Source organism: Alosa sapidissima, chromosome 20 (assembly GCF_018492685.1).
Source record: "Alosa sapidissima isolate fAloSap1 chromosome 20, fAloSap1.pri, whole genome shotgun sequence".
In the NCBI taxonomy this organism is placed as follows: Eukaryota; Metazoa; Chordata; class Actinopteri; order Clupeiformes; family Clupeidae; genus Alosa; species Alosa sapidissima.
The window spans coordinates 13,511,690-13,536,455 of record NC_055976.1 but is presented as its reverse complement, the minus strand read 5'-3'; the positions used below and the strand labels follow the sequence as shown (position 1 = coordinate 13,536,455).

At 41.5% G+C, this 24,766-nt stretch overlaps 3 protein-coding genes across 4 annotated transcripts; 1 reads left to right on the top strand and 2 right to left on the bottom strand.

Annotated features, from left to right (window-relative positions):
• Nucleotides 1-3,500: 3,500 nt before the first annotated feature.
• LOC121694492 lies at nucleotides 3,501-5,399 on the bottom strand. The gene is made up of 3 exons (XM_042074671.1): nucleotides 5,162-5,399; nucleotides 4,683-4,887; nucleotides 3,501-4,372 (listed from the first exon to the last, which is right to left on the bottom strand). Exons 2-3 carry the CDS (start codon nucleotides 4,822-4,824, stop codon nucleotides 3,705-3,707), a joined length of 810 nt encoding a protein of 269 aa, XP_041930605.1. The 5' UTR covers nucleotides 4,825-4,887; nucleotides 5,162-5,399; the 3' UTR covers nucleotides 3,501-3,704.
• Nucleotides 5,400-5,951: 552 nt separating this feature from the next.
• sh3bgrl (SH3 domain binding glutamate-rich protein like) lies at nucleotides 5,952-17,851 on the bottom strand. Its single transcript, XM_042074672.1, has 4 exons — nucleotides 17,612-17,851; nucleotides 9,545-9,730; nucleotides 8,275-8,355; nucleotides 5,952-6,955 (listed from the first exon to the last, which is right to left on the bottom strand). The coding sequence occupies exons 1-4, from the start codon at nucleotides 17,654-17,656 to the stop codon at nucleotides 6,920-6,922; spliced, it is 348 nt and encodes a 115-aa protein (XP_041930606.1). The 5' UTR covers nucleotides 17,657-17,851; the 3' UTR covers nucleotides 5,952-6,919.
• Nucleotides 17,852-19,265: 1,414 nt separating this feature from the next.
• LOC121694625 (non-histone chromosomal protein HMG-14A-like) lies at nucleotides 19,266-23,229 on the top strand. Of its 2 annotated transcripts, none has more exons than XM_042074834.1 (6): nucleotides 19,266-19,424; nucleotides 20,463-20,489; nucleotides 20,722-20,751; nucleotides 20,990-21,034; nucleotides 21,653-21,778; nucleotides 22,250-23,229. In XM_042074834.1, the coding sequence occupies exons 1-6, from the start codon at nucleotides 19,410-19,412 to the stop codon at nucleotides 22,295-22,297; spliced, it is 291 nt and encodes a 96-aa protein (XP_041930768.1). In that variant the 5' UTR covers nucleotides 19,266-19,409; the 3' UTR covers nucleotides 22,298-23,229. The 2 variants fall into 2 exon arrangements, with proteins under 2 accessions (XP_041930768.1, XP_041930767.1); XM_042074833.1 differs by having other exon boundaries at nucleotides 19,267-19,424; nucleotides 20,987-21,034.
• The last annotated feature ends 1,537 nt before the right edge of the window (nucleotides 23,230-24,766 follow it).

The following is a 24,766-nucleotide window of genomic DNA, read 5'->3' as shown; positions in this document are numbered from 1 at the left end:
TATTCTAAAAGTTTATCAATTAATTGCTAATAACTAACTAACTTCTATTCAAGTCATATTTCTGGGACTTTCTGGGATAATTATTTCTATTTCTACTCGTTCAAATGTTCATATAAAATTTACAATTCACAAAGTTCTCATCAGGTGAGTGAAAGTGGTCATTTCAGATGTTTTTGCCAGCACTTCATAAAACTCTCATAGTTTGAGAACTTTAAATTATTTGTAGGATATTGCTTGTTCACCATTTGAGCTGTGTATGCAAAGACACAGAGTTCAGAGTTCACACATTTTGAATATTTCATTTGAGCTACATTTTACACTGAGAGATTATTCCCTGTTGTTCGAGCTCGATTAACTTTTTCTCCACGATTTCGCGCAGTGCATAAGGCACTGGTCTGGCTTTACAAAACTTTGGTTTAGTATCCGGTGCTACACGTAAGGATGCAGTGACGCCTTTAGCGCATCCTAGCTCTGTGCTGAACACTGCTTTGTGCTCTGAGAACACTTGTTCCACTGGGTCAGATACGGCAACGTGATTCACTTTTGACCAATCTAAATTGAGCACTCGAATCCAATCACGGCCCATGAGCGCGGGTGCCTTACCACGAGCCACTAGCAAGGGCAACAGTAATTGCTGCTTCCCACATTGCACATACACTACGATTTTACCTAACAAGGCTAACGGTTGGTCAGTGTATGTTCTTAATGTAATGTCACACGGTTGCAAGGTCACTCTCTTCAGTTTAGATCGATACAAGTTCTCCGAGATAACTGACATCGCTGCCCCGGTATCTACCTCCATGTAGTGCTGGGCGGTATACCGGTTCACACCGTATACCGGTGTGAATGGTATATTTTCGTTATTATATGAATTTTTAATATACCGCCATACCAGTGTATTTGATTACACAACGTTTGGAACGCTGCACGCGCGACAGTGTTTCCGACAAGACTTTTTTCACACGCACGCATGGTGCGACTGTGAGGGTAAACACAAAACACCTTAAGTTTTCCCCCTGAAGTATGACCCTTAAGACTTACTTTCTCCTTAGGTAAGGGGTTTATTTAAGGGTGTTGCACAGAATACCTTAAATTGTTTCTTTAGTTAAGGAAAAACGTTAAGGGATACTGGATTGAAAGGGATTTACCGTCACGAAAATTATATTGAGATTTTTCAACAGTTGTAACTAGCTGGCTAGTAGGTGATGTCGTTAGTTAGCAACCCACCGAACACAATGAAGTTTAATGATCTTATCATTCATCTCACCTTAAGAATATTCGCTGAAATTATCCAGTTAGCAAGTGAAGCATGTTATAGACATGAACTGAGCAAAACTAGCTGGCTAGTTAGAAATGAGCCTGACTGTCATGCACCAAAACGAACTTTTTTGTTAATGTTTTGCCTAGCGAACCGAACCGAAGCTCATGGCAGGCTAAGAAGACATCCACATCCACATGAAGTTAACGTTAGCCCACTAACATCATGCAAACCACACAATAACAATAAGGCATGTTTCTAATAGGCCTATTTGTCAGAGTAAGCATATTAGCAGAGAGGTTTTATTTTATATTGTATAATTTTCAAAAAAGTATAATTATTGCAAATTGCACTACTTTTTGTATTGGTTTTATACAAGATGTTTGTGAAATTTGCACAGTAAAAGTTCTGTATTTTGACTGCAATCGTCTTTGCATTCTGATGCATTAGAATCATGATTGGCTCTTTGTAAACAGCATCATTTTCTGGGGCCATGCATTACCACTAGTGTGGAGTTATTCCACATCATGACAGTAAAATAGACCATCCTTAGTCAATGTACTGCAGCAATTCCTCTCTCAACCTGTAGAAAATGCTGTGAACATCTGATTATGCATGGGGGAAAAATACCGTCATATACCGTGAAACCGTAAGAATTTTTAAAAATACCGTGATATACATTTTTGGTTATACCGCCCAGCACTACCTCCATGTACATTCTAACACCATTACATTTTACCATCACATTGTAAGGCTTCACATACTCACTCACAGTATATATGTGTGTGTGTGTGTGTGTGTGTGTGTGTTTATGTGTACTATAGATATAGTACACATAAATACATATAAATTACATAGTACATATACATTTGTTTTAAGTATATATACTTTTTTGATCCCGTGAGGGAAATTTGGTCTCTGCATTTATCCCAATCTGTGAATTAGTGAAACACACTCAGCACACAGTGAGGTGAAGCATACACTAATCCCGGCGCAGTGCCTGCAACAACAGCGGCGCTCGGGGAGCCTTGCTCAAGGGCACTTCAGCCATGCCTACTGGTCGGGGTTCGAACCGGCAACCCTCCGGTAACAAGTCCGAAGCGCTAACCAGTAGGCCACGGCTGCCCTGTTTTATTCTATTTTACATTATTTAACTATATTCATGGGGTCTTGCACACCTGTCTATGTATCTTCAAGGCATATTGATTCTGCCTTCCCTGCTCTAACCTGTAAAGCACTTTGGGTCAACTGTTGTTCATTTAAATGTGCTATACAAATAAAATGACTTGACTAACAAAGGTTAAAATATACGCTCACTAATCTCAAATAACAACTGTATTTGCTTAAAAATATAGTGTAAGACACTTGTGAAAATAAATATGCAGCTTTCAAGTGACAAAAACGACAAATTCCCAAGTTCACATTAAAACTGTTGGACATAAAAAGGCCACATGTACTACAAACGAACTACAACGTGACGACAAAAGTGATGACGAGCCCCTAACTGGGAAACTCTGTTAGCAAAATCTAGCCCCAGTTCCCACCTCTGATTCCCACATGAAGTGACGTGAATGATGACGTTTTCACTGGGAAAAAGGTTGCCCAAAAAGGATGCCCATGAACGCGACGTGTTGCCTTCAGAAACCCTCCTTATCATAGCCTCTCTGTTCACTTTCAACGTTTGCAATAATTCGGTTTATCTGTAGGAACTCTATGGATACTTCCGCCAAAGTTGTCAGTGGTTTGAAAATACGATTTCTTTTGACGTGTGTGTGTGCCCGCTGCAACTCGTTATAAATCATTTTGTTGCTAATGGAAACAATGGTCTCAAAACGTAAACGTAACATAATTTTGCTCCAAAACGAACCAGTTATCAACCACAAATACTGTAGACCCCAGGTTGTTAACTCCAGAACTTCCCTTTAATTTACTAGATGAACAGGTGACTCAAAAATTATACTGTGTTAGTTATGGGATTTTGAGATAATGCTGTTAATTCCTCATTAAAAATCTTGGCGACACATTCTAATATAGCATTTTATCCTCAAATGGAATCTATGAGTGGCAAGCTGAAACGCTCCTACACCAACCTGAAACACTATGTATGGGTGCTAGCGCCCATCAAGGCGTCGGGACTGAACTTTACTGTTACTGTACCCGCCGCTATATCATTGTAATAGGCACTAAAATGACTTCCTTAAATGTAAACATAGTGAAGAAAATATATTGAAAGAAATGCAAATATCTTTCTCTTTGTTTTATATTATTTATTATACTAACACTGAAATTATGTCAATATAAGGTTAAATGCATTCAACACAGTAGTCCACAACTTGCTCCAGATCAGAGAGACAGGAATGAGGCAGATGACCAAATGATAGTAATGACAGAGAAGATTCTGTGATTTGACATGAGATTATCAAGGCATGTGTAGGTCTTGCATGGGTCACTTCTCCAGCTCTGAGATCCGTAGGACCGGGGAGCTGAAATGGGAGCTGACAGCCCTACTGTCCCCTCCCTGGGTGTGCATGTAGCTGAGCACTAGGCTACGAGCCTCATCCACCTCCAGGCCCTGCTCCAGCGCCACCTGGTGACTGAGCTGCTGAACTACATATCCCGGAGGCAGTGGCGCCAGGAGGCTCCATCTAGGGGATGTGCCTGGCCGTACCAGCCTCTCCTGAAGATACTGACTGTACACCTCCGTCAGCTTGCTCTCCAGGTAGCCGTTCAGCATGGAGTTGGTCAAAGGCTCACCACCCTGGAGAGTGATGCTGCTGTCCATTGCAAGGTAACCGTGGTCCGGTGCAACTGCCTCCAACCTCCGCCTTATGGGGTCTATCAGGGGAAGCGCAGGGGCATCCTCACCAGGTCTGTAGTCATCCTGCTCTCTGAAATCATTGTTCGTCTGCTGTTGGCCCCTTTGGGGCAGACTGGAGCAGAACTGGGTATAGAGACTCGTGGGCTGCAGTGGCCCCTGGGGTGTACATCTGGGGTAAGGTTCAGGGCTGGAGCGGAAGATTGTGGGTTTCGGGATGGATACAGCACCACCACCCATGCTTTGGACTGTACCCAGCTCAAAATCCACCTGCTCCACTTCCTCTTTCAGAGCAACAGCTTTATTGGAAGACAACATTGAAAATACTGTGACTTAAAGCAAACCAAAACCATATATATCATTATTGATCCTTTTTGACCTATTTCAGATATAGGATACAGGATAGGTGTTAAATTCCTTGTGCTATAGGTAGGGGATTTCCCACAGCGGCCAATTAAAAGCCAAGCATATTTACCATCAAAAACAAAATCACAAAGCAACCTTTGTGGGCCAAAAAACACTCTCATGTCTCCCCGGGATGTGTTGACTCCGTATAATGTTAGATCAAACTTGAAAGAAAACATGTCCAGTAAAATCATTGGCTCTCACCTCTCTGCGCTTGTTTGTGTCTCTGATGTCCACCTGGCCGCTCAAAGTGAATAGATTGAGTAGAAGAAAAGCCATGAGCATCTGGGTCAGACTCTGTGCTGTCTTTATAGCACAGGACTCTCAAGAAACCCTCTGCAAGCATTGGCACGTCCAAATAAACCCACAGAGGAGGTGCAAGCAGAGATGGTGTAAAATGTTGAAGAATCTGTGTGGATAACAGTAAAATGGGCTATAAAATCTGTTTGCTTTAATATTATTGCAACATAATGGCATGTACTCTATCTTTTCATGATCAGCCGTTTGGGTTATGTAATAATGTGGTGGATATTATGCAATGTCATAGCATCTGGTCTAACTTATTAAGAATACATTCTTGACTCAGAAAGCAGCATGTTATTGCGTAAAGCTCAATAATAATTGACTGTATCTTGACTCATTAGGTTGCCTGTAATAAAACACATACCAGCAGACCATCTTACCTGTTGTTGATAAGGTAACAAGATGAATATCACACCATTGTTGACTGTCAGATCTTGGTTGCTTTTGGTCTCTTAATCCATGGTCTTAACCATGCTTGGACGGAACAGAGATTCCCCCAGCACCAGAAGGTCCTCTTTCTCCATTCTGAAAACAGGAAGTGAGCACAGCCAGAGCTGTGGGAGGCATTTCAACTTAAACGAAAGTTCAAGTTGTAATGTAGAATCAGAATGACATTTAAGCATCTGCCATGTACTAAACAGGTTACTTTTATTTACAAATAAACAAGACAATCCTCCATCACATTCCTTGTAACTTAACTGAACTGAAACAATATGAATGGAAATGTTCCTAATATTCATACACTCTACAAACTGTGTACAAGATCTACATTGAATAGTTTGAGAACTATTATTGAGAAATACTGTATATCAGGAAGTATGACTATCCTTTTTACACTATATAAAACACCCATGAATACTTCAGGCATTCCCCTTAATGCCGAGACAATAATACTTTTTTCCACTCAGAACATTTGGTCGGATAGTTCATGCCTTACATCTGTGTGTAAATGGTGACAATTCTGGGAAAAGTTATCTACTGAAAACATAATTTACTGTTCCCAGATTTAACTTGACAAGAGAGAGATTACCACAAAAAACATTAATACCAGAAGCAAGGATGGCAGCAGAGTAGTGGTTCCCAAAATATGTAGGATGACATTGTCGAACAGGGCCTGCTAGTTCGGCTCCTCAATGGAAAGTCAGCAATACAAGACAAGAGACATAACACTCAGATCACAATACCATGTTTTATTTCTCTGCTCCCTTTCATAACATATTCATTCATTTTTTTGGCATGTTCTTCATCTTCGTTGTATTTTATCATTCTTTCTTCTATTTCCCCATCAAGTAGAAAATTGTGCACAATTAACAAAGAGAGTACAAATAACAGAAGCAAAATAGACACATAGTGATATACACAAAAATATTCGTACAAAAAGCACAATTAAGACTACTGCAGTCGGCTCCAATGTGACCAGGACCTGGTCAAACTGGAGAGACTGTTACATATCATTGTCATAGTAGCCCTTTGACTTCTACTAAATGCTTAGGTATGGACCAGTCCCAGGTGTTATTACAAGCAAAGGGTTAATTTTCACTCTTTTTTTATTATTTTTTTATTTGAATGCTACAAATATTCAACGGATTGCGCATTGTTTTGATAGAGGCACTAGGTCTTGTATCCTTAATACAATGTGTCACAGGTAACAGGACATACACATGATTTTACTAGTCTGGAAGTCTGACCACATATTGTTGTCTGACTGAATAAGCTCACCAAAACACACATTCATTATTGGTAGTTATTCTGACAATCATGGACGGTGGTGGACAAAAGAAAACCGAATCGCTAATAAAAGCTACATGATACTATCCGTTAGCCCTATTACCTGCGTTTCTACTCTACAGACAAACAATAACACGTGTGAACAACGTTAGAAGGCATTCATGTTTAGTGACAGAAACAACAGCACAGAGGATTGTTACGGAGGAATGTAGGCCTGCTCAAACTGGGGCAGATGCTAAGCCTATGTGATTTCTTTTTCTTGTTCAGGATCTGTTTGTAGATGCAGGTTGGAGTGGAGAGGTTCTCCTGGGCTGAGCTGCAGTACCAGAAACATCAGCGACAGCGCGGTGGGTGGATAGAGAGATAGGAGTGAAAAGGTGCCGGGATAGAGAGAGAAAGAAAGAAAGAGACTACTGCAGTCCTTTCTTAGCGGCAGCCTCCGCCTCCTGTGAAAGAGAGGAGAGAAACTGAGGTAAGACCAGTACAGGACTTATAGATCAGGTAAGACTGCAATTTAGGTTAAAACCACATTCACATTAAAGTGCTGTGGATATGTATGTGGATGTGCCGTGGATATGTATACTTCTAAAATACAGCACGTAATTTCTTTTCATCTGATATCCCTTGTTTCTAAAGGGGGCCATGCTTCTGTTTGCTATTATACATCCTGCAATGTTGGCCTTATGAATTTATTTATTAATTTTATTTTATTTTATTTATTATTAATTTAATTAATATATATTAATTTATATTTGAATTTTAAAATCAGGGAAAACAACAGTGATGGAGTCATCACTTAGGAAACCCAGTGAGGGAGAGTGGAGCAGAGACAGACCATAATTAGCACCAATAACCAATGGTCAGTTAGCAGCACCAACGCTCAGTTAGCAGCACATCTGGCAGCATATTGTAGCATTAAATGTGTTTTGGGTATATGTGTGTGTGTAAGAGAGAGCAAGGAAGCATAAAATTGCTTGCAGTGACTCCTGCATAAACAATGAGCCATAGCAGGTGAAAAGAAGGAGGAAAAGCCAAAAAAGGCCTTTCTTTACCACCACAGCTCACAATGCCCCACCCACTGCAATACCAGACTGAGCAGTCAGGGGGCAGCAGAGGGCTATGTGACTGTGAGAGCTTATGGTCTCGTTCTTACACACACACACACACACTCTGGTAGTGGTGGCAGACAGACAGGCAGGATGCTGGACCTATTGATGCGTGAGCCTTTATGAGACACAGCTTAATTAACGATCTGCCTCCCAGTGCTAGACAGAGCCCTTACACACATAGACATACAAACAGACACACACACACACACACACACACACATTTGCCCAGTTCTCTGTGGGGACGAGCAGTCTCCCCAGTGGGCAGCGGTCTGGTCTGCCAGTTCCCATTGGGCCTAATGTTGTTGCTGCCAGGACTTGTGTCCAGCTCCCTTCACACTGCTCTGATCACACACACCGCTTGGATGAAGGACTGCCATGGGGAGGGGTGTGTGTGTGTGTGTGTGTGTGTGTGTGTGTGTGTGTGTGTGTGTGTGTGTCTGTGCATGCATGCTGCTAGTGAACACATGTAGGCTACAGTTTCTGTTTGGGGTTTAGCATGTGTCCACACTGTATGAATAAAAATTAGCTTTGTGCCTCTGTGACTGTGATCTGTGTGTGTGTGTGTGTGTGCGTGCGTATATGTGTGGGGAATTGGGGAACATTCCACACTGTAAGAGTAAAAGTGAGCTGATTCAAACAGACAGCAATACCCTCACCTTTGACCCCGGTGGAGCAATCAAGCCTAGAAATGCATAGACAATGTTGTCTTCTCTGGCATTAAAAAAGTCCTCATAGTTCTGAAAAATAGAGCAGAGAATGCAAACGGTGTTTATGGAAAAATCACAGCACATTTCCTTTTGATTTCTTTAGCTTAGCACACTAACAGAGAGCAATCAATATGTCAGCAACTGTAGATGATCAGTGTATCCTGAGTGATTCTGATTGAGCTCAGTTGATTGTTGTTCAGTAGCCTGTGGTAGCACTAACAGACCAGGAATTTGCCTACCTTGGTAAAAAGAGACACCCATTTGTGTGTGTGTGTGTGTGTGTGTGTGTGTGTGTGTGTGTTCAAACACACCAAACTTAAGTCATGTGGAGTGGGTGTGTATCCATTCTCTCATAGCAGGTGTGTTTGTCCTTAGGCTAGCCATCTCTATTGTCTGTGAAATTCAATGCTGCTCGGGTTTTCATTTTCATATACACAGATTTTGTTACATACCAGCTGTCTAATTCATACTTATGCAGGACTAATGCAAAGGTAAAGCAAAATACACTAAACAAACACTGAATAAAGCCTCATGGACAGATAGTTCTAGCTCACTCACTGACACAAATACAAACAGTTCCTCTTCACAGCTTCAGTAGCAAACAAAGAAGCTACTGAAGAACATGTTTGTGCTTCTAAACCTTACCATCGCCTCGAGTAGGATATTCATCATGTCATGAGTGATGTGTTGTTGATTCTCCAATTTAAATTGATTAAAGATGCTGCAAGGCTTGCATTTTTTGACTACTTGGGCTCACTTGCTGTGAGCCAACACGTGAAAAAATGTCACTGGCTCTGCAATCAGCAGCTAAATTTCAACTGAGTTGACGTTTTAGCATGAAATGGCCAAGAAATTCATCATTCTGAGAATATGGAGATTTTGTGTGAAATTGAAAATTGGAAAGATCAGCTACGCCTGGCTATGTTAAGAGATACTGTAGCATCTTCAAAATATTGTCAGCTAAAAATTAACAAGGTGCAAGTGCACTTTTGAGAAAGAAAAAAAAAATGTTGCAAAAACAAATTTATTTATGTTGCTAATTCTTAGCTGACAATGTGTAAGTGTAGGAACCAAAACCAAGATGTAACAACATTATAACAACAACAATAATATAAAAAACAAAAGATTTCTACACACACACACACACACACACAGACAAACGTATAGTTCATGAACACAGAGATGACGGGTAATATTTATTTTGATGCCTTGGACTAACCCCACAATATCGTTCTTCATTAAAGATCTGAGGAGGCAGAGGGTTTCCCGTAGTGGGTCTGGATTCTACCGGCACGTTCTCCCGCATCCATTTCCTGTTCTCCTCACTGTTGGCGATATCACACTCCTCGAACTGGATCTTGTTGACCTCCAGGAATCCCATGACATCCTGCTGCTGTTTCTTGATCTGTGGAGTGCAATGTAGGGTAAGAGATGGGGAATTTTACATTGACACAATATAAGAAGACCCAAGTCACCAGCCACTTCCCTTCCGCGCCAGTTTCCCATACATGGATTAAGTCTAGTCCTAGACTAAAACCTCAGTGGACATTCCCTTTTAGCTTCAGACAGTGATCATGTACAGGAAACCGGCCCTATGTCTTATGCATGATTGGTGTTTTTTACTCCTAACCGTGACCTTCTGGGCTCCCAGAACAATCCATTCCTATCACACCCACAACTCTCACCATCAAATGTCAGCTGAAAGTAGCTTTGACATCTGAAGATTAAATGTTAACTTCAGATGTTTTGTACTTTGTTCAGCAGTAAGTACTGCATTACATTGAACACTTATTCAGTCAGAAATTCCTATATTCATTTATGTAATATCAGGTTGAAGTGGGTCAAGTCCAGTAACATTTTATGGAGGTGGACTGGCCTCATATAAAGGTCACAGTCTACTTTTCAGTGCTTTGTGACTGTTTTGGCTCTTATCTGAGGAGAAGTGTTACAGTTGAGAGGAAGGAAGTCAGTCTATTTCTCAGTGCTGAGCCTAACTTCTTCCTTTCACTGCATGCTGTGAAGCAATGGTGCTTTTCTACACTTCTGTAGTTTCTTGTGTGAGAACAAATCCATGTTACTTTCTCTCCCTCATTTGTAACAACTGCATATAAACAAAATAGGTGCCATTGAATTGTGGCCCCTACATTTGCTCACTTCCAAGTTTGTTTACCTTTTGACAATTTACAAACAGCTCAGCAGAGAGTCTCTATGCTGTAAACATGACTACTGAGTTCATTCACCATGAGTCAGGATAGGTTGCACATTTGGCTTGGTGGCTGAGCGGTGGTTGAACATTAATCTGCAGTACTTTCACTGCTGTAACGTAACACCTTTACTCCAGCGCCTGACCTCGTTCTCTCCGGCCCAGCATCAGCCGAGTTTTAGCCAGCAGCAGCGTCACGCTGGATAAAACCATTTGCAGAGGAATGCAAGCAATTATTATCATTACGATTATGGTAACGCCAGAGCTACCCACAGGCCTCCAGAGTGCGAGAGAGGAGCCAGGAAATCCTCTCATGTCAGCGAAATACTCGGTGCTTCGTTTGTTTTATTTATGACCCGATCTGTCCCATGGAATGCAGGGAGATGAATGGCCTCCTTTTTTGTAATCTCTTCGCTCCGACTTTCTCAGTTTTTCAGAAAGAGGCAGCAGCAGAGAGGCTCGGGGGGGGTAGATGAGGCAGAACGCTGAACGAGCGGCAAACAAAAGCCTGACTGTGACACCCTTCAACCTGAAGATAAAGCGGAAAACGACAAAGAGGAAATGGTGGCTTGACAGTCTGGGTGTGCTTGCTTGTGTCACCAAAAATAGGATGTCAATGAGGAGTTACCAGTGAAACAGAAAGACACGAGAGACAGAATAAGAAACTGAGAGAGAAACAGAGAGAGAGAAAAAAAACAACAATATAAAGATGAGGGCAGAAAGTTCAGGTGGGAGAGGACAGAGAATCCCTTTAGAAGGCACAGAAAGCTCTAGAAGCTAATAATGTTTCAGACACTGCAATGCACAGGCCTATGTACGTCTGCACTTGGACTCAGTGTAAGGGGAAAGGAGTGCCTGACTCAGAGAAGAATGCCCTTAGAAGGAGAGTCGGAAGCCGGGGAGATCTGCCCGTGAGGCTCACAGCCGGGAGGAGGGAGATGGTCAAACCCACGCCAAATATGGCCAGCTGAGAGTACTCAAGCCCATGTCAGCTCAGCTGGCCCGGCTGCCGCTACTCCCAAACAATCACCCAAACAGCATGGGGAAGAAAGAGACAGACATCCCCACACAGATGGGTGGAGGAGGAAAGCATGTTAGACCACGTCAGCTGCAGCATTTCAAAGGTTGCAGGTTGTAGTGCACTGGGAAGGGTGAGAGGGTTGGGCGTGTGTACAGCCAACGATCAGCATCCTTTGCTTGCCAATCCCATTACTCCCCAAAGACAAACAAATTAGACTTTGCATACTGGCTTCAGAAGGCAAATATTTCCAAATGTGAGTCCAAGAGGTCGGGCCGAATGCAAAGCTTGCTAGTTTGATTACGTTGATGGGTGATGTGGCGAGCACTTGCATGAAGGAGTGAAAAAGACACAGCTGCTGTGTTGCACTTCAATTGAGGTGGGTCTGCTGGGAACAGGGCAACTCTATTGCACAACCTTTTCCTGTGAAAGAGTGCGAGGACAGGACAGCTTTCCCCTCATTTATGCCCTCTCATTCTCTCTCTTTCTGTTTTTTTCTCTCTCTGTCTCTCTCTTGTTCTCAAGGACCGCTGTCACAAAACCCCCATTGTACCAACGCCAAGCTAAATTAATTTGGAAGGGAACTATGCCAAACTCCATCTCCCACCACCTCTCTTTGTAAAACAGGTCGGTCTCTCTCTCTTTCTGCCTCTCTCTCTCTCTCTCTCTCTCTCTCTCTTTCTGCCTCTCTCTCTCTCTCTCTCTCTCTCTCTCTCTCTTTCTGACTCTCAGATGTATTTGTGCTGCCCTATAAGATAATTGCCATTGTGCTTCGTTTATCCTATTAAAATGGGTGTGGAGATAAACAAGGGCCTGCATTCCTGACAGAACATTTATCCGACTGCCTGGAGCACAAGTTCTGGATGTGCCACTCAATATCTCTATACACAATTATTTACTGTTAAGTAAATAGAGTCGGAGTCAAAGATGTGGTTTCAGACAGTTCTAACTGTAAATAATTAAATAAAAGTCTTCTTACAAGGAAATAAGGCTTGACCGAAATGAGTTCATGTGTTAATGAATGATTCAGAGTTTTCATATGAAGCACTTTGCATAACTCGTGACCATACAGTATGTACACAAATTATACTGCCGCACCCTTTTATTACACCAGACAAGATAAGACAGCCATAACCTTCCCTATTTAAGGGAATACGTGGTGTGATTCACCCAACACCACAACACAACAACCACGTCGGGACGTCTTTCCCCATATCATTTGCTGAGTCACGTCTCTTAAAAACGGATTTATCAACAGAGCCTCTAGGCCTGACTGCAATCAATACCCATCAGTGGCTCTCTACTGGCCAGCCCTATTGATTCTCCAGTCTGTCTACTAGCTGTGCCAATACACAGAGCAAAGGGGTCAGATTATGGCCAATTAGCCGCTTAAGAGTTGTAAAGAGCAGTCAGATCGTTGGATCGCAGGCTTCCTAAGTGATGTCTTAGTAGTTCTGAAGTGATTCTTCAACAGTCCTATCGGGAAGTGCCTTTCTTCTGAAGACCAGACTGGCTCAGTGAAAGATTCAGGGCTTGATGTATATATATTTCCCAAACTTTTTTTTACATACTAGATTTTGTGGTTTTTAACATCTGTGGTGTTAAATTAAAACCAACATGTAGAATTAGCTATCAATTATGCATTCAAAGCAGCCATATGCACACAAACATACACACACACACACAAACTCTGATAATGGCTTACATGAGCATTTCAAGTCATCTGAATTAGAAATGTGCCTGCTAACAACCTTCCATATTTACAGAACTGAGTGTCAAGGCCCTGACCCTTCTTCTAGTGAGGTCAGACTCAGACTCCTCCAGTGTGACACAGACCTTGCATGGGCTGCCAATAGGCTGACATCATCAACTCTGAGTAAAATGGGACCTTGTGCTTTCAGCATGTTTGGGTTACACACCCATCTTTCTCAGGGCCAGTGTGCATGCTTTGCAGAGAAACACAAACTTCCTCTTATAGCCTACCTTCCTCTCCTCGCCATCTGGCCCTCTGTTCTACAGCCTGGCTCTGAGAGCTTGGCTACGTGCGGTTTTTTTTTTGGTCTCAGGGGCCAGTATGGATTTTGGCTTAAACTCTAAACTAAGGCCTCTGGGCTTGTATGTCTGTTTTGGCCATCCAGTATAGTGCTGCAGTCCTACAACAACAGCTGACTCATGCTGAAAACAAGGATGGCTCTCAGCACCTAAAGAAAACAGAGCTGATGGCTGACACAGCTGCATAGGTAAAGGTTTCAAAGACGGTAACCTATAACTCAAATAGACCTTTATGGAGGACAGCTATACAATTTGAACAAAATAAAAATAAGTTTTTAAGCTATTCAAAACTGGGTCCACCACCTTTTACATCACCTACTGGTCAAGGTTAATAACGTATTACAACAATGTGTTAGGACAGGATGCATTTAGGATGGGATAACAGATGTGGAGCTCTTAGGTGATTTTGTATCTCTGTATGTTTGCTGATTCATTCAGTGTTACTTGTATCTTAAAAATCAAAACTGGAGGAAACACACTTCCTGTCTTGCTTATGTTGCCTGATTTACGATTTCATTTTGCTTTATCTGAGAAGTTGGTATACAGATTATTGACACCTCTACTGAAGATTAAGGAGTAAGGGGACAAATGTGGTTCTGACAGCCTGATCTGATCTTTAGAATTGTCTGGAGTTGTTATGTCAGTTTGCAAAGACAATAAAAAACTACAATCAAAGACTAGAACATTTTAAGTACTGCCAGCAGTCTCCATAATAGTAAGGTGTCAGATTTGGTTTTTCAAACCTTGTCTATATTACGAATGGGTCCACATATAATGGGCACAAAGATTTTGACGATGAAACAAGGGAAAGTTGCATTTTCCTGTCATTTTCAAAAGACTAAAATAGCATGTGGGGCAGCTAGGAACTTGAAAATCTTGAAAAAATGTTACAGATAATTACATAGAGTTCCTCAGGAACAAGATAGTTCCCCAGGAGCAAGAATGAAGAAGCAGAGGTATACCAATGTAAATAACTAAGTCAATCTATGAAGGTAACATACAGGTAACATACATGAAGGTAACATACAATTTGACTTTATACACTATACATGATTAAATACTGAACTATTCCCATATAGATTTACATGATATTGAACTATTCCCATATAGATTTACATGATTAAATTAACTATTCCCATATAGATTTACATGATTAAATACTGAACTATTCCCATATAGATTTTCAGATTCCTATTAGCTACATGCCATTTTTGTCCTTGGAAAATTACCAGAAAAAGCAACCACACTTTTTAGTGTTCTCTATGTTCCTACGCTCTGGATACCTTAGATATGGCTACACCATTATTTGCAGTCAAGGTACTGACTGGTGTCATGTTGTTACAAAAATGTTTTTAACCTCAATATCACTCTGTTTTGCACTTTGTTCATAATCTGCCATATATAAAACCAATGTGCATGCAGTAAAAACTTTTAATGGTCCAGTATTCAGTATATGCTTATCTTCCATCTTACAAAATGTGGGCAGGCTAGGAATAATATTTTTTCAGGTATTAATATGCAAACATGGCTCTCAAGATAAGACATTAAAGGTGCTCTAAGCGATGTCATACTTTTTGTCACTTACTGCAAACATCACCTCACCATCCGCTAGCTGCCTGTTCTTGAATACACTGTAAAAAAAAAATGTGATCTCTGTAGACAACCCAGGCTTCAAAAACAGCCACAAAACAACTTGGGCAACCTTGCCCATAAAAACATAACTTATACTCACACACACATACACGCAAAGGCTGTCCTGCACAAATACGATTTGCTCATGAATTTGTTTAAACCACTCATGCTGACTACAAATGTTGGAATCATTTGCCTATTAGGCAAATATACAAACTATACAAATGACACAAATGCAAGGCACAGATACCTAATTTTGCCGTAATATTCACAATCTGTTCATATAACATCTAAAAATAAAACATGCTGTTACATGATGACTTTCACAATGACAAGGAATACAAAGCCACCAGCCAAGTCATCTGAACAAAGCATCACAAGATCCAGATAGTCAGAGGACAATATCAAATTAGGCTCAATTGAAGTTTGGTTTGGTCAGGCCTTTGCTATCTACAGTACAGCAGCACACTCCAGATCTGTGAACTACACTCCCAGCCTCTTCCTGTAAACCAAGGATTCTAGAGCGGAGCTCTGTTCTAGAATCTTTGCTGTAAACAGAGTGATGTTCATTGCCCTCAGTGTGCAGTCAGTTGGAAGGAGGACAGCTATTCCTGAGTCTCTGACCGCTTGCCTGCTGTATGTGTTGCACTCCAGGCAATTAGGGCTTAGTTCTGGTTAGACAGGACTAGGCCTGATACTAGTCTACACCAATAGCACACAATAGGTTTGTCTGTCTTTCTGTCTGGCAAACAAACTGCTTATCTATCTATTCATCTGTAAGTATGTAAATGCATTTATGGGCAGGGGAAAGTCTGAAGTTGTCCCTCTACAAATCCAATGAGGACAGGACACAGTTAAGTCTACAAAAGGCCACCAACATACTGAAATCTTCCACACGTCTCAACATTGTGACGATCATATTAAATTATAACTATTGTCCAGACACTATTTTATATCAAGAAAGAGACCCCCAAAAGAGGTTTATGTACACTTCCATTTCAAGTAGACTGTGTTGACATAAACTTCCCATATTTTGGTCACATATAAATAGGCTGCAAGTGTAAGCTGAATGCATAACCAGAACTGGTAAGAAGCCACATCATCCATATGTACATTTATAAAGTTATGGTCAAGTTATAGTATACACTACAGAGGCCATGTGGCCCAGATGGCTATATAGGGTGTGATGAAACCAGTGATGAAACAACACTTTTGTTTACTTTACTATAAAGCCCCATGTAGATCAGCTGCCCATTTTTAAGACCAACTGTTAATGTGGTCCAGTACTACAGCACATTCTTACAGATGTGAGACTTTAAAGCTACCCAGGCTCAAACTTAGTTGCGGTTGTGTGTTTGTGTGTGTGTGTGTGTGTGTGTTTGTGTGTGTGTGTGTGTGCAGCCTGTGATAATTTTGCTCCCTATCAGCTTTGTCAGTTTTCCATTTTTTTTTTCAGTGGCATTTCTGCTTCTGGGCTGAGCATTTCTGCTTGTGGGTCCCACAGGTCTCATTTTTGTGGGGTTGCCCCCCCTCCCACCACCACCACCACCACCACACACACACACACACACACACACTAACCACAAGATTGATGTGTTAAACTGGGGTTATGTAACAGGTCCTCTGAGCATCATAGTGCTGCTTAACTCCCAAAGTTAGGGGAGGAACCAGCTGGCCATGAAAGGTTGCATCACAACTTTCAGACATCACTACAGCTAACCCACGCTCTGTAACACTGGAGATCTGAGCCACACACTTTAAAATGGACGTTTGGTACTTCAGTCTCACACAGAGATAGTTTGGACTCTCTAGTGTGTGATGTTCTTTCTGCTGTAGACCTATGGTGCTACAACACTAGTTCAAGTTACAGTGACAGACACACAGACTGATCAGGAAGTGGCTCAGGATCAGCATTGACTTTCAGTCTTCACACCTTATTTAGACAGTCACACAGAACTGAGCAGCTACTTTACTGGCTGACTGGTTTACAAGAGAGAGAGAGGCTGATAGAGAGAAACTGTTCTCTCTGAAGACCTACATGGATAACTTTCTTGTGATGCAGAACAATTTATCAGAGGATTGTGGCTGGCTACTTAATATCCCAACCAGTTTTGAGTCCTAATACACAATAGCTACTGTGCAGGAAGAAAGTTTGTTCCAATGTAAAGTTGCTCAAATCTGTCCAATAGGCAACAGCACACTTGGCTTTAAAAACATTCTATTTGCAACCAAATGTAGAATAGCACACAGGCTGCTGCTTCGCTATTCCGCTATTTTACATGATGGTTCAGCAGCAGTTCGCTTTGCTATGAAATGTGGTGTTCCCTCTCATATCAGGATACAAGTGAATAAGCAATGCGTCTTTGAGTGAAGGTTCTTACCGATGTCGACCCGGAGGACGATGCTATGTAAACTTTGATCACCATGTTCTGCAAATCCCTGCGCGATGGCGAGATAGTAATCCCAAAAACACAGAGCGATTGCAGACAGCAAAGACAACACACTCGCACTGAAGCAGAGACAGAAGGAATAGCCAGACAAGCTCCTGCGAAAATTAATTTCTAGTAGTAACAGCTGCAATCTGTGCAGAGGCTTGTGTCCCAACCCTTGATGAACTTCAATATTTTCTTTAGCCTCCGCCTCTCCTCCTCCAGCACTCCGCCCCCTCCCCTTTTTCTACGCTCCAGTCTCCGTCATCCATTAGTGGACAAAGTTTACCATCACCACCTTCACCCAAATGATTACAATGGTATTGCCACTGGGCTAGGTCTTCAAACAGTGGCCTCATTGTGAATTGTTCAAATCACGGACTGAGATAATAAACAAGGCAAACAGAACCCGACGAATTCAAAATGTCACCTCTAAATGTCATCTCTGTTGTAATAACCATGGTTGTTGTATCCTATACAAAAACTGTTTTCTTCTTTTTTTTAATCATCGCTGTTTCTTCTCAATCCTATGAATCTCAGCCTAATCAATTTACATTTGTCACGCAACCACACGGATGCTTTTCACGTTCTCATCCGAAAGGGCATTGTTCAGAAGACCCATAATCCTTGTTACCGGGGAATTTGGCATGACATTTTTTCAATCGAATCCAAGTCACTGTGGTTGGGCGCCCCTTGGTGGCGAAGAATATAAACGCCCACAGTGCAACATTGTTGCACGGCCATGTGAGCAAATATTTCGAAGAAATTGGATACTTTTTATATTAAATGTTGCGTGCCATTTGTGTTGTAAGATTCTTGGTGTATTCTGGTGACTCAGTTAGTTTACATATCTGTCGCGTGACTTCATGCACGTACACAATGGCTGTTTCTCGAGAACATTTCTTTGACCCACGTTCCATCATCACAATGTCGACGTTCACCATCAATGTATTTCCTTAAATGTGAGATTTCCATAGCACTATTTATGTGTTTTATCTACGGGGCATGCACAGTGTGTGAGTGTGCTGAGGGTTAGGTTACGACCGTGAGTCTCCATTCTGCAGACCATTTCAAAGAGGTTCAAGCTATTCTTCTCTCACTAGGCAGAACTGTAGCCACCTACCGGCGTCATTCCCTCTTTGCGCTTGTAAAGGCTTTTCTTCCCTAAATGAATTTAGAAAAGCCGACTAACAAGAATATGACGAGCAAGAAGGGCGCCATTTTGGACGAAGGGCAAGATAGCAGAATGGCACTTCCTTGTGCGCATTCTTCCATTTCAGCAGTTGTTGTTGATCCGTCATTGATATAGTAAATTAATAAAAAAGACAACTGCTTCGTGTGGCAAGCATTTGCGACTAAATGACCTCAGGTCCAGGAAAGCTGTTGAAATGGATATTTTTTTGGTTCTAAAGACTTGTGCAATACATATTAGGTAGCCCATTAAATGTTATTTTTCCTTATAACCATCTCTTCCCTCCATTGCAATAAACATTTCGCGCGTAAAGAAAATACCGGCTTGGATATTCCCCTTCATCTTGGGCTCTCACTGGCAACTGCTGATTGGCCTAGCGCACATCAATCACGACTTAGCCGCACCCCTCCCCCCATTCAACCACTAGCTTTAATGTCCCTGTGTGTTTACTACAGTACTTCGTATAAGGAGACATTCGCCTTTTACATGCAGTGAACTCTTTGCAACAAAGCAGTGCTTTTTAGTATTATTTTAAAGAAAACCCTTCAGGAATCCACAATGCCCAAGAGAAAGGTATGTACTTCACTATTTGTACGGTTACTTTCAGCTTCTGAAATCAGAGAAGCCTAACCAGCTATTGATAGCTCGCTATTTATTGTGAAGCCATCCTCACAACGAAGTCTTAATTATAAACCCGTTTATTTACAAAATTTAGCATGACGCGTAGAAACACATTGTGCTTTTAAAATGCGATTTTTCCCTGACTAAATCAGTAACCACCGAGCACTGGTGGCGGTAAAGAAGGCTTCCTTAGAGCTGTGTAGTCCTGCCTGTAGGGTCTGAAGTCTAGCTGGGTCTCCATGCTGGTAAACCTGAAGCAGCCATGCTTTGCAGCTCTTGGACTATCCTCTGTGTGCAGCGTCCGAGAACAAACGCTTACCTAATCGACATGACCATTCACATGACCCCAAAAGCGGCGCCATAATTCGTAAAAGAACATAAGGTTTTACTTAGAGGTGTTTAAAGCCACAAACAACGCTTTAAAAACCTATAAATTTATATTTTTTCTCTTTGTTCACGTCGCCAGATGGCTGTCATGACGCCTTTTTCTCGCCAGGTGGCGATGTAAGCGTTAAATTCGGCCCCTCCCCCCTCTCTTGGTTGCCCTCCCCCAGCGGCGTGTTAAAAATTCCGGGGTTGGTTGAGAACGGGGGATAGTGTTTGGGGATGCAGAAGGTGTCACGATCCCTTTGTGCATTCAAATCCCACCCGAAATGAGGCTAATACAACGCGACGCTAATAACTTATTTACAGACCTCACACGCATCGCTATATTAGACCTTTGAAACAGTTTCTAAACGGATTATTCCTGCACTAAATTCGTTGCAAGACCACGCTAGCCTATCAGGTGAACAGTTGTAGTAGCCTAGGTCGATTAGGTGTGTTGTGAATGTCATGCATTCACATGCACAAACTTTGCAAATTCACTATGTGCTGAGATTGTTTTTCACAGAGGGAAAACGCAGGATGTAGATAATAATATAATAGCCTACATAATGTAAAAGTACTGTCCATTAATAATTACGTTGTTCTTTTTCTCTCTTGCCACAGGGAGCCAATGGAGAGGCAAAGGAAGAGGTTTGTGTTCTCTCACCTGTTGGAACTGCTTTGTTTTGGTCGTTATTACAAGTTTATGTTTAGAATGGTATTTGCATTGGAAAAGTGTGCACACATGTCAGTACCCACTGATTAGTAATTCGGTAATTAAATAGTCATTAATTAATTACCACTTAATCATTTAGCAATTAATTATAACGACTTTGTAATTAATTGATAATTAGAAATTGTCTTAATCTTGTTGTCTCTGCAGCCTCAGAGGAGATCTGCAAGATTATCCGCGGTAAGAAAAACAAGCATCCTTTGCGATATCTCTCTGTTCCCATGTCTGTGGCATTTAGAAATATCTGACAGCTCCATTATTTAAAATTACATTTTATAAACAATCACTCTCTACTTGATGTGATTTGTAAAGCAATAATATTGTTATTCAATTTGAAATATGCTCCAGTTCAGCACAGTGGTATTAACAAGTAGGGGCATTTGTATTTGTGTCTCTGACTGTCCGTCCTCAACAGAAGCCCGCACCTCCCAAACCTGAGCCTAAGCCCAAAAAGACAGCCAAGGTAACCCATCCTCAGAACCTTTGCACACATGCGCACACACACAAATACAAGTGTGTGTGTGTGTGTGGGTCCAATTTTGCAGAGTGTTGCACCACTTTGTTTTGCCATTTCCAGGGCAAAATTATGTTGTAACTTGTAATCAAGTAACCAGTGCTATTGCAATGGAATTAACATACTGCTTACAAAGTTATAGCTGTTTGTCCTTTAGAAAATACATACAAAACAGCTATCATATTTACATAGTCATTACATTTATTGCATTATTATTCATATCATTGCAAAGATTGTTCAGATGCTCAGAAGACATTTGTCATTGAAATGTAGTCTAGATGGTGTTATGCAGCATAAAAGAGCAACAAGGCCCAGGAAAATAAGTATAAGAGAGTATAGTGTATAGAGTAAAGTGCTATATATAATATTATACACACATATGTACTGTGTGCATGAATTCCCATTTGAAGCCACTGTTACCATAGATCAACCCAGATCAGGAACCTGTTGATGTGTAATGAAGTCTAAAAGGTGTGGTTTCTAATGACACTGCCCCTAGTGGGGAACAAAAGACATAAACAAATGATCTGAAAGTGTTCAATGGCTGTTGTTTGGCCACATCTGCAGAAGGACAAGGCAGTGAACGACAAGAAGGAAGACAAAAAGACCAAGGCGAAAGCCAAGGAGAGCACAGAGCCAGAGGCAAACGAGGAGAACCACGCAGAAAACAACGGAGAAGCCAAGACCGACGAGGTGTGTAGAGAGAGAGAGAGAGAGAGAGAGATCACAACCTCCCGCTGTATCATTAGTAAGCCCCTGAGTATGTCACACAGGGCATGTGGGGCAGGCGTGTCTAATTTCACAAATGGTATTGAGCGAATGGATGATAGTAAGAGGTACTGAGACAGTAACACATGTTTCAGTTGTGCAGAAGTGTTTTCTAAAGTAGCACAGCCTGAGATAATGGACACTGTTTACAAAGTTTACACTGACATTTCAGCTCTGCCAGATAACTGATTTGCGAAAGACATTGTGTTGAAACACTAGGTTACTGGTTATACTTAAGTGCCAAAAGAAAGCATTGCCCACCCATTAAGGCTTTAGTGAAGCCTTTAAGTTTTATCAAATGTAGGTTGTGTAGTTCTTAATGTATTTTAACTGTATGTATTATTGCATTGCAATGTATTCTTAATGCACTAATTTCCCCATCCCCTTCTCCAACAGGTCGAGGCAGCCCCTGAAGAAACCAAGGAGGAAGCCAAGTCTGAGTAGCAGCACTGCCACCTCTCTCTGTTCCCTCCCTCTCTATTTCTCCTCTGCTCCCCCTTCTTCTTCTTCTACTCTTCCACTTCCTGCCCTCCTTGCCGTCTTTTTTCCTGCCCATGCTCAGTCCCAGGAAAAGCCCGAGCCTCTCTTGTGTGGTAGCCCCGACTCTCTAAGGCGTATTGATTACAGAGGAATATTTTTATCGATGATTTTATAAGTATCAGTACAGATTTTTAGCACAAACAAAAGAGAAAAAAAGCTAAACGTCGGCGCGCACACAGCCCGACTTTGCCGCTATCATATCAAGAGTCTGCGAGCAAGATAAAAACACAACACACAAACACACAGAAAAAAATCCTTTTCTGTTATTTTTTCCTTCTTTTTTAAAAAACAGCATTCATGATTGTTGATAGCTTGTCTGGTCTAGAAAGAGTGTAGCTGCGTGTAAAGAAGAATAGTGTGTGATGTCCTCTCTTAAGTTTGCAAGCCGTCTCCCTTGCTGTAACCCCATAACAGTTTTAACATGAGTGATATATCTCTTTTTTAATGACTTTTCATCTGTGCAGTGGGTTTTTCTGGCTTTTTCGTCTCTTGTCCAGATTGGGGTTCATTTTTGTTTCATTTCAGTGTATTTGTCCATAAAGAAAGAGGAATAGAACATCTGACAACATTCCAAGCAGTGTAATATGGAACATTGAGTTGATGTAACTCTGGAAAAAAAAAAAAAAGAAAAAAAATCCCTGCTGAAACAAAAAAATATTTTGTTAAAACAAACAAAACAATTCAAAGAACCAATACCAGCTTGTTCTAGGTCTCGCTGATCAAAACGATTTTCTAAACAGTAATTTTTTTTAAGGATTTGAATTACATGCAGGTGACCGTAAACCACTGATGTTCTGGATGTCTCTTAATAAAAGAAAACCTTGGAATTTTCCTCACTCTGTTTCAGGGCAGATTTGTTGTTCTGTTGTTGTTGTCGTCGTTAATCCTGGGAAGAAAATACTGAAATGACCTATTGGGGCAGTTTCATATACCTATATTGAAAGAGCGAGAGGATGAATTTCTGATTAGCATGGGTAATAGCAATAATAAAGCTTTATATATCAGGTATTGACAAGATCTCAATAGTCTTGAATAACATAAGGAGAGGGTTAAAATAAAGCGAAGATTAAAGAAATTTACTCTTGAGTTTAAGGCTGGCATTGATACAAAAAGAGCGCTTGAAGGTTTTGAACATTAACAAAAAGTTCCAAGTTTAGTACGAGAATGGAGGAACTAAAAGTAATGAGAAGTCTGGTAAAATAGTAAACATATCTATGTCCAATGTTGTTTTTTAAAAATGCAGAGAAGTAATACCAATCGTATAAAACATTATGGGAACTCCATACATTTGGCCCATAATACCTCAAAGCTAACTACATGTCTGCACGCTACAGGCTAATGCAACTGCTAATTGTTACTTACAATGTCATTAGGGGCTTATACAGGAAATGACACATGATCTGGTGTAATTGGCTTACAATAATAGGTGTATACTGCCTCAGTAGACGCGTCGTCTGTATTCTGTATCCTGCACAAATGAACAGGAAAAGGAATGTTGGCCACAGGGACCATTTAAAGAGAGAGTTTTATAAATGTTTGTGTGTACTTTTATTTGTGTGTGCTTGTTTTAGATTTTTACAGTAAAATTGGCAGTCAATGAGATATGTTGTGAAAAAAAAGAGAAAGTGTAGTGAACTTATGAACTCTATGAGGTGTTTTTTTTTACTTGTTAACACTTCTAAGGGTTAAACAATTACAATTAAACAGGGCAGAAACTGAGAAACAATGTAAATAAGAGCAGTCGGACAACTGCAAACCCTCATCCCAGTCACGTAAAATTAACCAAAGTAAAACCTACCGGGGGGACGAAGACGATAAAGTGCTCAGCAGTTCTACTAATCACCCCTTTCAGAATCAAATTGCCCAGTTCTTTAGCTGAGAGGACGCTGTTAAACAGAGGCGTCCACATTGGTCCAGGCCGTGCTCAGTGTGCAGCCAGCTTCCCCCGGAGGTGCTACCCAGCTGGGCTCTCGGCCCTGTTGGCACCAACCCCGGGCAGAATGAGCAGCAAGTGGTGATGGCATACGTCTCTGCAGTGCCTGGGCATTGCTGAGGAGGGTGGGAGTGATGACGGGGATGTTATGTGTGGGTGGTTATGTGTTTGTGTCATTTTGGGGGGTAGTGGGGTGAGGGTGAAGTGATTTGCTCTATGTGTGTGTGTGTGTGTGTGTTTGTTGGGGTTTGTGTGTGTGTGTGTGTGCGTGAGATGTGGTGGGGTGCCATGGCAGATGGGAAGACGTGGCATGCCAGAGAGGGGTGACAGACAAGACAAAGGCCACGGTGTTAAGGCGGGTGTCTCAAACACTCGATAGCCATCCGGCCCAGTGTGTGTGTGTGTCATTGGGCAGAGCTGAAGGCTGACCTTGTCTGTGC